Below are 13,751 nucleotides of genomic sequence, written 5' to 3' on the forward strand. Positions count from 1 at the left end.
ACTTCTTTGTTGTTGCACCAATACAACCAAATTTTAGCACTGCGCATTTTTAATACAGGCAGTCTATGATGCTATGCATTTCTGCCTGTAAATGGAAATCACAGCATGATACCTCCTTGTACTGAGTCCATACTACTACACTATTTTTAAAAGAGTGGAAAGCTTAGCATCTATACCACTTCTTTCAACGTGAGATGGCACATCAGACTTGAGAACAAAACTTAATAAATAAAAATATTGTGAAAAGCTATTTTTCACCTATCTAGCTGTGTCTTTGCTTGAACATGACATATTGGACTTGTGCTGACTGGACTGGGGAAATGAAATATTTTTGATTCTAACATAAGTTGCTATCCACTTAAACATAACTTAAATCTGGTTTCTAATACTATTTCTAGAAATTAGATAGAGTTTTGCCAAAAACATAATCCTGCAATTAGTTCAATACCTTATAATATTTTCCCTTTACTGTCATGTAAGAGACTATGGAAATTCTTCATGCTCTTTCTGCAATTTGACATGAATATTTAAAGACAGAAGATTTGACAGTATTGAATAAAAGTAACAGCATGAGGAGAGGGGGGAAACTGCATATTTTACACGACAGCCAGCAGAGTACGTGCACATTTCATGTACAGTCATTTGGTGGAAAATTTTTGTCAGCTGAAGGTCTTACTATTGTCTCAATGGTGCAGTTCGGTACAGTACCTTGACCATCAAACATGCAATTGTGTTTGAGTCCTTTTGTTTGCTCAACAACTTCAAAAAAACTATTTCAAACATGCTCCATACAATCGAGGGCTTTGCAGGACAGAGTAGTCTGGAAGCTCTGCTACACCGTGGCCAGAACATCAATTCTTCAAACTGGGAAGAAGCTGCATGTCCTTGACCCAGATGCTCTGGTATCACTGCACGTCTTTGTTGTTCACTTACCGTGACCAGCTTCCCACAAACACTCTCAGATGCAGATTCTCTAAAGTATTAATGTAATACAGACATGGTTGTGTGGTCTTGATCTAGCACAGAGGAACAACTGTTCCATTATAAATATTTTAAATCTCTTAGGTTCAGCTGGGGAGTAGTTTGTCAGGATGCTGGACTAACATTGTATTGATCACATCTTGTATTTATGGAGTACTCTTGCAGAAACAGCTTAACAGCAAGTTTTCTACTGAACTTTCTGATGTTCAGCCAGCCTTTCTGGAGCTACAGGGTACTGAGAAACAGTTCACTGCTGTGTTGGAGGGCTCACTTTCCTGGTACAAACCCACTTTTTATTTCTTCCTGATGCTCAAAATTGAATTCTTATGACATTCATATTTGCTCTTTACTGTCTGCAATGAAGTTAGAAGTGCAGCTACCTCAACTATTTTCAGAATGCTCTAGGGATATCTTTTTAATGACAGATGGAAAAAGATGTAATTGTCCTTGTATAGCAGTGTCTTGGGGTAAGGCAGTTGTTAGTGGTGAGAGGGAATTTCTTCTAATAAGATTATGGTTTGCATTCAGCATTCTGTGTAGCAGTTGTTTTGACCAGGCTTCTTTAAAACATGAAACTTTTCTCTTAATCAGTGTCCTTGGTTCACTGAAAAACACTCAGTTTTTATGTATCTAACTTTTCTTTAACTGGCTGGTCTTGCAGTCTGTTTTCTGCTCTTCCTCTTGTGTTTTTCTGGCTGTGAGGCACTGCTTCCAGATGTCAATACAAAGAAATTTATCCAGTCAGATCACTTCAACTAGATTAAGAAAACTTGCACTCCAAAATTTAAGACTTAACTCCAACAAACAAACCCCACAAAACCTCGAAGCCGTCATCACGCAATGCTCTATACTGTTGTTCCCCTGCACCCCTTAAGAGCAGACTCTTGCTCTAACAGTAGTATTTTCTGCTTCGGTGGAATGGATCCTGTTTCTGACTGGAGGTAACAATTCCATGCTGTTTCTTTTTGCAGTGTTGACTGCAATGTTTGCTTCATTTCCCAGTAACTTTAAGGAAATGGCAAAACTGCCCTCCTGCAGTCTCAGAGGACACTACTAGAGCAAGTGACTAGAGTTGTTTATGCTACGGTCTTTCACAAGAGGCCTGCCAGTGAGACAAATGGGAAATAAGGCAAAATATGGACCTCCCAAGAGAACATGGGTACCCCTGGACACTGAAATCACACATCCAACCACACTCTGCTCTACGGTTGGCTTCAAGATTGAGCTGGATGCTGCAATCTATTGTAGTCCTAGAACAGTCTCAGAAGCTTGAGAACTGCTGGAGTTCTGGCCACTTCTAGCACGGCTGCAGCAAAACAACACTGCTTCTCACCCCGGCTGCGCTCAACAAATTGCCTTGTGCAGTGAATCCCACATCATTTGCTGTTGACTCTCAAGAACACTCTTCCTCTGTCATGTACACAAACTGTAAAATCACTAGGGGAGAACAAGTGAGACACAACAATCATAGTCAAAGCTCAATAATTCCAACACTGTGTTTAGAAATAAGCTTTTATTAAGTAGATTGAGTTAGCCACTATTGAATTTGAAGGAGTACAGAAATAGAAGCTCCACAACCAGGACTGATTCTGTAATGCTACTCAGTGGTTAACAGTTTTTTGTTATTTAATACTCAGAATGCTCACCCTAAAATACGTAGTCTTCCTAGTCCCAGTGAGTTTTCATTTGCTTGATTCTCTTCTCTATCAAAAGTTCCATTATCAAAAGGCAGTTACCATGGTGCTGGCCAAATAGATCCACATTTGGCTCTAAAGTTTTAAGACAGTTCGAATGCTTAAAATGGAAAAGAAAAAGAAAAAAGTTACCAGTAAGTCCATTTTCTTCCTATCTATCCCCTCCCTTTCATTTTAACTTCTGCCTTTTGTAAGAATAAAGTTATGCTTATGCCTATAATATTTGTGAAAAATCCTGGTTAAAAATGGGTTTGTAATGCTTATTAGCAAAATGGATGCTTTTTCAAACTACGGGTCAGTTTTCAGTAGCTAGCCAAGAAGACTGATCAGGAACAGTAATATTAACAAGCATTCTCTATAGGCTCCTCGGAAAATATTAAATAACTTTCATTATTGATTTCCTAGGACACGCTCATGTAAGAATAAAGCACTGAAACGATACAGAAGTTTGTAACCGGGAAAGGGGAGCAACTGCTGGATGAAATTTGCATAAATGCAGTGTTTCCAACTGTAACAAATGCAGTTATGTTAACTGATTTACGAATAATAGGAGTCGTGAGATAAAGCTAAGCAGGTAAAAAACCAGATAAAGTTAATACTTTTGAGAAAGTCCTACTCAATACATAGATACAGACTGAGATCAAGTACAAAGATCACGTTGGTTTCTGGAGATAATGCTCGTAACTACTTATCCATCTGCAGATGAACCTAAATACGGATAAACATAGTTGCCTGCATTAGTGCAAACACGTTCTCTGATCAGAACACCCTACTTTGCACTGCTTTTGCAGTTGATCAGAACTTGCACTGCTATTAAGTGCAGCAAGGCTCATCGCACATCCAGCAGGTTTTTTAACCAGCAGTAGGGTCAATCCAATATGTAATGGAGTTATGCCTCACTAGGAAGGTTTGTACAGCTATGGCCCAGGTCTGCAGTATGAACAATCCAGTTTGCCATTTATCTCAATAAAGGTAGGAACTGCTGTATGTGAAGAAGTACAAACCTAACATATGAACCTTCTACCCCAGTTTAAAAAAAAATTTTTACAATGGAAAAAAAAAATTACAATGTAGGTGACTGTGTTGGTAATCTACCCTAAATAATTTAAAAAATATACTGGAATCTGCTACTTAATTACAATAGACTAATAGCTTAGTGACTAGTAAAAATGTATTAACGTGAATTCTCCTTTATTCTCTTGACATTTTGTGAGGAAGAATCTTCTAGCGACATTGAAAGCAGTGAGACTGACTTGTCCTCTCTATCAGCCTTACACAGGTGTGTATTTCCCTTATATACTGTTGCTTGCTTTCTGCTCTCTGCCTGTGTTTGGCACATGCCTGGAAGCTGAGAGAAAGTGTCCTTATCTCAGAATGAATGTGCATGGTGTATGTCACCCTTCAGCCTCGCTGTTTAAAACACGACAGTTGGCAGGGAACCTGTATTTTGACAGTGTCTCATCAAGAAATGTCTTCTACACCTTTCAGTGTTAGGAACATTACCTCTTTCCTGAATGCATCAGCTCAAAAGCCTCGTTAATTTTGTCAAAAGGCAGGGTGTGTGTCACAAACTCATCAACCTTGATCTTTTTGGACATGTAGTCAGTCACCAGTTTTGGCACACTGTCCACGCTCTTCCATCCTGAAAGAAAGCAAGCATGCTTTGGTTTTTCCCCCTTCCATCCATTTTCCACCTTTCAGAAAATTAAAAATACAACCCTTACACAGGCACTTGCGTGACCAATATGAAAAGGAACTGAGATGAGTGACATGTTAATCCGTCCTACCCCAGGAATGCAAGAAGTCTGGCAAAAGCACACCTTGGCCAAACATACACAACTGCACAGATCTTTCACCAGCTATTGATTCACCATTCAAAATAACAGCAGCCCTCACCTAGGAAAGCATACACTTGACACCTCTATCAGCCCCCACGTGTATCTTTATTGCCCAATTAAGTTTTGTATTACTTGAACAACAAGCACTGTAATAATTCCAAGTTTATTTGAATACTTTCATGAACTTCAGCAATTAATCCCTCAAGTTACCAGTAGCTGTAAAAATCTCAATGTGGTTGACAGCAGAAAACGTCTATCAAGCACTTGTTGGTTTTTATTTTAAAGGTCCTTATAGCACATTCTCATGTTATCCCCACAATTTGCTTAGTGGTTAAGCAACACAAACATCCTGATGCGAGTTGCCATCTCCCCAAAGACCAGGTCCTTTCACTGGACCAAACTGAACCAAACCTTCACTTGGTGATAAAGCAGTTTCTGTACTGCACTCCTTTAATACTGAATAGCACATAGATATATATTCTCCCTTCAGAATATGTGAGATATCATACCAATATGTTATTTTGTGCCCTGTCTGTAGGAGTAACAGATTTTAAAAGTCTTTATTTTAAAAGCCAATACATCATTTATGAATAGCCTGTCAGTAGTACATTTCTTGCACAAGCAAAAATGAGGTGGTGTGTTTTTCCCAGCTTTAACCCAGAGGAGCTTTATTTTATCCCCATACCAAAAGAGAGTTACCTCCAAACGCAGTCCCTTTCCACGTCCGCCCAGTTACCAGCTGGAATGGCCGTGTAGAGATCTCCTGGCCAGCAGCAGCTACTCCAACAATCACGCTGACTCCCCAGCCTTTGTGGCAGGCTTCCAAGGCAGCCCTCTTCACAGAGGAGACAGGACAAAGCAGAGCATTTACTGCTAATGTCAATGCTGCCTTGACAGGTTGCACTTCCCTTCTGCCAGCTTATTAATCACATCAGTATTTAAGGAACAATAAATACACTGAAAATCACAGTAAATTTTCCATTGGTTCAGATTCCTTATACTGTTAAAGGTTCACTTTGCACTTTCTATACCCCACCTGGCTTCCAAAGATGTCACCCAGAACTCCCACTGAGAGTTGAGATAAATTGTAATCACAGACAATGTTACTTACTGACAGTTAGGAATGCTGTTGTAATTCCTGAGAACACAGCCTTACATTCAGTAATACTTCTACATACCCAAAGGTGAAATTATATCCTTGAGGCATTGTGGAAACACTGAGTGGTCCCCGAGATTTTACTGTTCATTGTACAATATATTTTATGTGAGTTTTGTTAATTTTTCAACTGTCAACATGCAAAAACCTCAGGATTTCAAAGAAGTCCCATTAAGGAAAAAAAGTTTGTAAGTTATAAGTGCCACTTTCAACCCAAGCAGTAGCAGCTGCCTTCATTATGTAATCGGATTGAACGTAAATTGTCGTTTTTAGTCACAGCAGTTACCATTTAATTTAATGAGTGTGGCATGTTATCTGTAAGAAGAAAGCAGTGCATTTTGCTATTTAGCTGAGCAGCCCACTGGCAGCTGCCTAGTCCCTCCCTCTCGGCACTCCTGCCAGGCAGCACTCACCATGACTCCAACGTTGCCGATGCACTCGAACGAATAGTCCACACCACCATCAGTCATCTCAACCAGCACCTCCTGTATGGGCTTCTTGGAGTCCTGGGGGCTGATGCACTCAGTAGCTCCAAACTCCTTGGCTTTGGCATACTTGTCCTTGTTAATGTCGATGCCAATGATCCGGGACGCTCCTGCTATTTTACAGCCCATAATAACTGCCAGCCCGACTCCTCCTAAACCAAAGACAGCACACGTAGAGCCAGGCTCCACCTAGAATAAGAACAGAGTCATGAGCAGCAGGAAAAAAATCCATCCTTCCACATGAGTGGGAAACGCAGCTTAAAAAGTGTGTAGTAAAGGAAAAAATGGAAGCAAATATATATGGCTATGAGACTTTACCACTTAGATAAGGAAAACTATATAGAAATTACATCCAAAGAGCTCTTTAGGTACTAAGCTTTTCTTTTTCCCCAAAGACCTGGCTCCTGTAACCTGCCCTAGACTCATGTACACTCACCTACCAGCTCTGTCTCACCCTGAGCTTCAAACTAGCAGAATGACTTGCAGCAAGAGGAAGGTGAATTGGAAAAGTAATTTATATAGAAATGGTGTCAGAAGGGATGCAAAACTAAAGGGCATCAAGGTTCTTCTAACCTGATCTGGCCTCTTCAGAGAAGTTACAAATTCTTAGCTAAACTTCATCAGTTGAAGAGGAAGAAGAAACACAGATTTGGTACCTGACGTTTACAGTCCTAATCTAGTTCCTAAGCTATGCAACAACAGCCTTTACCTTAGCAGTGTTAACAGCAGCCCCATAGCCGGTGGAGATGCCACAACCCAGCAGGCACACTTTATCCAGAGGTGCTGCAGCATCTATCTTGGCTACTGAGATATCAGCCACCACAGTGTACTCCGAGAAGGTGCTGGTCCCCATGAAGTGGTAAATCTGCTTTCCTTTGCAGGTGAATCTGCTGGTACCATCAGGCATGACTCCCTTCCCTTGAGTAATTCTTAAGACAAAGACAGGAAAGTGCAGTCAGAGTTTGAAGCAGTAAATACTCTTACCAGACAGTATCCACTAAGCAGCAGAGAGGCAGCACCATAATTGCACCCATATATTTTAACCATTTCCATAAACCTAGGAGTTCTCAGAAATTAGATGCTAAACTCCTAAAACTTCATGTTGGTAATTCCTCCATGGAAGTAGTGGAAGAAATGGGAGTTTATTAACATGCTGGCCTTGTTAGCTACCAGTGCTAACTGCTTGTGCTACAGTACCACACCACCATCTTCCCCTACTTCAGTACCCTCCCCTTGAGTAGCATCTGTCAGTGATGTCACTAGGGCCTTTGTTTGGGTTTGTGAGACTTTTTCTTCAGAACAGGAGCTGGAAATTTATCTAGGAAGCAACTGTTAAAAAAGCATTATCTGTATAATTTTGTACCACTTGAAAGCTTTGGTGTTCACTACCAAGAGCTAAATTCCCTGAAGAGATTCCCTTAAGTATGGATTAAATATGGAGTCACAGCAGTTATGTCTTCAAAACTGTGGACAAAAGCTAGAGGCTTGCACCTTCATATACAAAGAAAACAGAGAAACACATTTATTTAAGGGGAAGAAAAGAAAAAAAAATTAGGAAGAATGGAAAATAGTGTATAACTGACTCCTAAAACATGTTCTTTCCAAGTCATTAAATGGTGCATCAACAGATTTATTCTTTGAAGAAAACTGTCAATTATTTTCGATAACGAAAGCAGGTATACATTGAACAAAGAACGTATTGTGTGTCAAAAAAATAAAAAAAGCCATACAGACCTTATCTTCTGGCACAGGTTGGTTTTAGGATTTTTACAGAACTTGCACTCTCCACACTGCGGGATATATAGAGGGATAACAGTGTCCCCTAAGAAAAAATATCATGTGACTAGTTATTGAGTCAAGTAAGGCATTCTGAAAAAAATGAAGTTATTTGATGGTTGTTGTTTTTATGTGAGCTTCTGTTCACTTTAAACCTTTGTGTATAAAAAACTGTTTACAGTACACAATAGTATCATTTATAGACTGTTAGATAAACCACTTCAATCACGTCTGAGAAGACAGCCTATCAGAAATTCATCATTCCAGAACAAACAGAAATGTTATTATAAAACAACCCCAGATCAACAGGAAAAAAACATGATTAAACACTTCAAGCCCTTTAATTAAACCAACAGGTAAGAACTATCATTTGAAAAAAAAAAAAAATCCCAGCGTTCTAACTACATATTGATATGATTTTGAGCAAGAAATTGGTATACTGGGCTCTTTCAAGCACTAAACCAAGAGCACATTGAATAGATTAGTGTTGTATCTCACAGACAAAGGAATCCACACAGGCATACACCGTAGAATAAAACATTATATTAACTCCTGCCATACAGCATTTCAGTGGCCCAGTTTGACAGCTGGCCTTGAAATAAAGTAACACTTCTAAAAAGAGCAGAGGACTTGTAAGATATTTTCTTACCCTTCTTTACTTTTGTTACTCCTTCTCCAACACTCTCTACAATTCCTGCTCCTTCATGTCCCAAGATCACAGGGAAACATCCTTCAGGATCAGCACCACTCAGAGTATAGGCATCAGTGTGACAGACAGCAGTGGCAACTATCTGTGAAGAAACTTATAATCTGAGACACCTCGAAGAACAGAACAGTAGCACAGATCTACATAATACCACTTGGTCAGAAATTCAGAACAACAGCCAAGTCGAATTCACCAGTTCTGGCAGCACTGGTAATATGGCCAAAATACTTTCAACTCTTGGCAAGGCACTTTTTCTTATTTTCAAGAAGTAAAGACATGAGAGCACATTTTTATAACTTCCATCAATTAAATTCTGACATTGAAGGGGGTAAAAGATGACAAGTGCTTTCTTAACTCCAAGCCATCTCAAATTAGGTTAGCATCTCAGGTTTGAATTAAGTTAGTCTCTCAAAGGTAAAATTACCAGGGAGACCACACAGAACACTCAGTACTGCATTAGTCCACTTTATAAATAAAGTACATAAATCCATGGTCTTAAGCACCATGCTGAGACTGTTTCCACAGAAGTAAGTTTCACCGTAATGTATACTTTTTGGCAGATATAGGCTACTGGAAAATCCTGATGGAATCACAGACTTGGGTACAGGGAATCCAAGAGACCACTCACAGGCTCAGCAGCCATAACTTATAGCCTGACTGAAGTAAAATCCAGCTGCAACAACAACACAGCTGCAACAACTCACAAGCTCCTGCCCTTCAAACAAGATCAAAAGTGTTCCCAGTTCAGATGTTTGTGGGAGCTTGGTCTGTAACAACGGGAATCGATCCCCAAGATTAGCCACTGTCTTTAGACCAGACTGTGAAGTGAGACCAGCAGAAATTAAAAGTATTTTTCATAAACAGAAGATCTAAATACTATAATTTTCTTATTTGTATGGCCAGCTGAGATACTAATGAATTAATGCTATCCAACATTCCTTCTGTTGGCAAACAAATTGTTCAGCTTTAATACTTAGTCTCCCAAAACAGCTAATACATATAGTGAACAAATGATTATAATTACCTTGATACGAACTTCATGAGCTTTTGGTGGAGCAACCTCCACCTCCTCAATAGAGAGAGGTTTACCTGCCCCCCAGGCAACAGCAGCCTTGCATTTAATAACCTAAAGGACAAAAAGAACAACAAAAAATAGGACATCTGTTGTATAGTTCATTTAAAATAATTCTTGTTCAGCCAAGTGAGAAAATGAGAGAAACACTACTGGCTTTTGGAAAGAGTCCCAGATCTGAAATTCGTAATTTCAACACAAAGGTTTAATTGCCCCACATTTGCTTTCAGGAAGCTAAATAATAATGAGCAAACCAAGATCTGAAATTAGGATGTCATTCTCTTACTGAACAAAAAATATAATAAGTCTAGGAGTGCTTAGGAGACACTCAAATACTGCAGTGAAGTGAGCAATAGGAATGCAAAGATTATGCATAATAAATGTAATAATGCATTTAATTGATTTAAAGTAAGAGACTGGCATCCATTTCATGTATGTTCCTTAAGCACAGAGTATTCCAAGTTAAGAAAGTTCATAAAGGAAACTGGAGGCCACATAATGGTCCAAGACCCATATCAAGAGTGAATTTCTTATGGTTTCCAAGTACGATTTTGGCAAGGAGATGTGTGCATGCAGCAGAGTCCTCCAGTGATCCACAGGGACCAGAGAAACTTTGCTATAAGGCTACTGTCAGTGAGTTACTGTGCACTAACAACTCTGCAGGGATTCACTGTTAGCAAGTCTTCATTCGCTGCTCTTGGCACCTGCTGTGCCAAATCCTGCTCTGCAACCATACCAGACATCTCAGGAAGCTTCTGAAGCCAAACGGTGCAGAGCCTGGATGAAAGAGCAGAACTTGTGGATTCGTACACCCTGTGGACAGGTACATATGCACAACTGACTAAGAAAATCAGCAGGCATTACAGTTTCAGGTGCTAAAAGGATAATCGCCTGGAGTCCCCTCAGAGGTCAGTTTTACGAAGATGACTACGGGTCTGTCCTTCAGGATGAAAGTGCATCAAATAATCTGAATTTTGCTTTCTGACAGGAACATCTTTCAGCAACTATGGTATTGAATAGCTTCTTAAATGACACACAGATGAGTTGTGAAATCAAATTCAAGACCTTATCTACATAAAACCTGATGAGGAATGCTGTCACAGACTAGACTGCTTTGGAATGCAATCTACTCCAGAATGGTGTGCACGTATTTTGGAATAATTCAGTTACACCAGAGACTTGCACTGACTTTCTTCCAGTTAAGCAAGGTCCAGGCCATTGTTATTGGAAATATGAAGCATTTCCCAACATACTCTATAGAATGATAGAAGAAAATGACATTTTGCGTGTTCAAGATAGCTGTGGTGTTCCCATGGTATCACTGAAAGAAGATTAATGCAAATTCCCAAGACCAGACATACAGTCACCCAGCCTTTTTGAAATTTCACTGTCTGGAAGAAGTAAGAGTGCCAAGACCACCTGTTGCACTTTGCAGGCCTGATTCAGCACCTGTGATTAGGAGAAAATAATGGCACCTGTGATCAGGAGAAAATAATGGCTAGTCTATTACCTTCTGTAGTATTTTTGTTGTACAACAAACAGTATCAGACTTTGCCAGAACCAGTTAAAATCTTCACTGTACCTGTAACAGCAGAACTGCAGATGTTTACCCTAGGCTTAAACTTGGTAAAATAAATACTGCAGGCCCTAAAAACTTTTAACAGAAAACAGGTACCTATTCCTACCGCTAGCAGGGTCTAGGTTAGACACAAACATCCCTGACCTAGAAACAGGAAATCTCCTTGTCCTGCTTTTTATTACCAGTGTAAATATTACAAAAATGCACAGATTGTGCCAAAGTAACCAATTGTGGAATCACAGGGTGAGCAATCGGTCATAATCTCTAAATCTACCAAAGATTTTGCCAGAAAATCTAAATTCAAAGCACAAAGTGCAAGAGAAGCCATCATTCCGTAAATCATTTACTGGTTTTCAATCCATGCCTCATCCTCCCCTTGTTAAGTCATCACTTGCTCTTGCACAGAAGACTGCGCATTCCTAAAATCATTATTTCCACAAGCTTAGTTAAACACGAAATTAAAGAGGGGAGGCAAAAAAGTCTCCTTACAGGAGGATAAATTCTGATCTTCCTAAAACCAGAAGTACACATCTGGAAGCACATTTTGAAACAGTAAATTCTGATTCAGAAACTGTTAAAGAAGCTGGCTCTTGAAACTGCAGTCAGTTCACACAGCCACCAAGGCCCCTGCACTATTCAGAGTGGACTTCAGGAAAGCCTCATCTTCTGCCCTCTAGTTATTCAAAGCCCTCTGCTTTTGCTTTGCTGAAAATCTTGAGGCCAACAACTGGGGGGGAAAAAAAAAACAAAAACAAAAACACACCAATCCAGGAGCACAGCTGTTGGGTTGCTTTGCAGCTACACACACACGATCAGCTCTCTCACTCGAGATGAAACCGAGCTGCCCTGTCTGCTCCGAAACCACTGCCAGCCTGCAGCGCCCGGCCAGGCGAGGCCACCCATCCCGCTCGGGCCCAGGGCACCGACCCGCTGCAGGAATTAGGCGCGGTATCAGCAGTAGGTCTGGACCCCGGCGCTGCTCGCAGAGCGGTGCAGCGAACCTGCCGGGCAATGGCCTTGTGAGCAAGCACACCCCCCCACACACACCTCCTTCGAGCCAGCCCGGCCACAACCTGCCCATAGCCCACAGGAAACCACGCCAAGCTCAAGGTCTTCTGCTCGTCCTTCCGTCGCCGCGGCCCTCACATCCACAAAACGAGCCTGCGTGTGGCGGGAGCGCGGAGACACCGGGACACCCCCGCCACCGTGTCCCGGCTCCCGCTGGCGGCAGCGCCGGGGCGGGAAAGGCGGGCAGGGCCCTCACCCCCGGCCGAGGGCAGCCCCCCGGCACGGCCGGGCACCGGCACGGAGGGCAGCGCAGGGCAAGTCTCGGCTCGCCCGCCTCATCCTGCCCTGCGCGGCAGCCCCCGCGGGACCCCGGGCGACATTCCCAGCGCGGACCGCAGACCCGCAGCAGCCTCCTTACCCCGCTCGCCATCGCGCACGGCTCGGGCTGCCGGCGGAAGGGGAAAGGGGAGCCCGCCTCCCTCTCGCCCGCCTCTCTCCCCGGAGCGGTCGAAGGAACTGGCTCCTCCCTCCCTCCCTCCCTCCCTCCCTCGGTTCGCTCCTTTCCTTTCCCTATCCCCTTTTCCTTTTGTCTTCCTTTCCAGGTTACCCAGATTCTTCCCGAGTAACGGGAGGTCATGTGCCCCTCCTGCAGCATTCCCTGAGGAACTCAGCCGTGCGTGCGTGTGCCTGCCTTGCCTCTGCGGGGCAGGCACACTCCGGAGATGCTTGGCACCTCCTGTGGATCTCACCTGGACACAGGTGGGAGCTGCCCGTATCTCCATTGCAGGTCCTTTGCACCTAAATCTGTTCCGGGCTGGCTAAACTGCAGTGCTGAAGGCTTTGCTGGGCAGAAGTGTGTTTCCAACTGGGTGAAGACATCCCCTTCCCAGGCCGGGCTTAGGGATCTGCAGTGAGATGGAAGTTTTGGCTGTGCCTCTTGACATTGCATCTGTCAGCCTTTGAAGCAAAGGGGCTATTTCTACAACACGGGATTGTTAAACTCCTCACACTGTTGTTTAATTTTCTGAAGAACCTTCTTCCTTCTGGCAGGGTAGGACAGGCTTCTTGTGAGGTCTGCAGACATGGGCGTGTAAGATCAGGGGAACAATTCTGCCATGGGCTGTTGGGATTTTACACACCAAGTCCCTCTCAGTAAGAAATGGAATTTTTATTTCCCAGTGACACACTAACAAAACTTAGCAAAACACCACAGTTAGACAATACCCCCAACTTGGGAAAAATTAAACTTTAATTTAAACATAACTATAGCATTTAATAAATAACATAAAAATAACATAAAGTTTAATATCATAACTAAAATTACAAACTAAATGTGTAGGCTCAGGAAAGCTGACACTGAGCTGGAATGGAACTTAGGCAATGAGAGTATTATATAGGTTTTGCATATGGTGAAAGATGTTGAGAAGGAATGAAAGGATGTGTGATAAGGTTATCT

General features: G+C 41.9%; 1 protein-coding gene across 1 annotated transcript; it reads right to left on the bottom strand.

Annotated features, from left to right (window-relative positions):
• Positions 1–2,475: 2,475 nt before the first annotated feature.
• On the bottom strand, positions 2,476–12,810 carry LOC114066891 (alcohol dehydrogenase class-3). The gene is made up of 9 exons (XM_027901948.1): positions 12,714–12,810; positions 9,661–9,762; positions 8,580–8,721; positions 7,889–7,976; positions 6,864–7,083; positions 6,083–6,343; positions 5,213–5,348; positions 4,179–4,317; positions 2,476–2,775 (listed from the first exon to the last, which is right to left on the bottom strand). The coding sequence occupies exons 1-9, from the start codon at positions 12,723–12,725 to the stop codon at positions 2,751–2,753; spliced, it is 1,125 nt and encodes a 374-aa protein (XP_027757749.1). The 5' UTR covers positions 12,726–12,810; the 3' UTR covers positions 2,476–2,750.
• Between the last annotated feature and the right edge of the window lie 941 nt (positions 12,811–13,751).

The sequence above is a fragment of the Empidonax traillii genome, unplaced genomic scaffold (assembly GCF_003031625.1).
Source record: "Empidonax traillii isolate 1590-97213 ecotype Southwest subspecies unplaced genomic scaffold, ASM303162v1 scaffold824:size280585, whole genome shotgun sequence".
NCBI lineage: Eukaryota > Metazoa > Chordata > Aves > Passeriformes > Tyrannidae > Empidonax > Empidonax traillii.

Coding starts and splice junctions, on each gene's coding strand:
- LOC114066891 (XM_027901948.1), bottom strand. Junction 7,084..7,888: donor AACCTGTGCCAGAAGATAAG/GTCTGTATGGCT, acceptor CTTTGTCTTAAG/AATTACTCAAGGGAAGGGAG. Junction 4,318..5,212: donor GAAAGGGACTGCGTTTGGAG/GTAACTCTCTTT, acceptor GCTTTCTTTCAG/GATGGAAGAGCGTGGACAGT.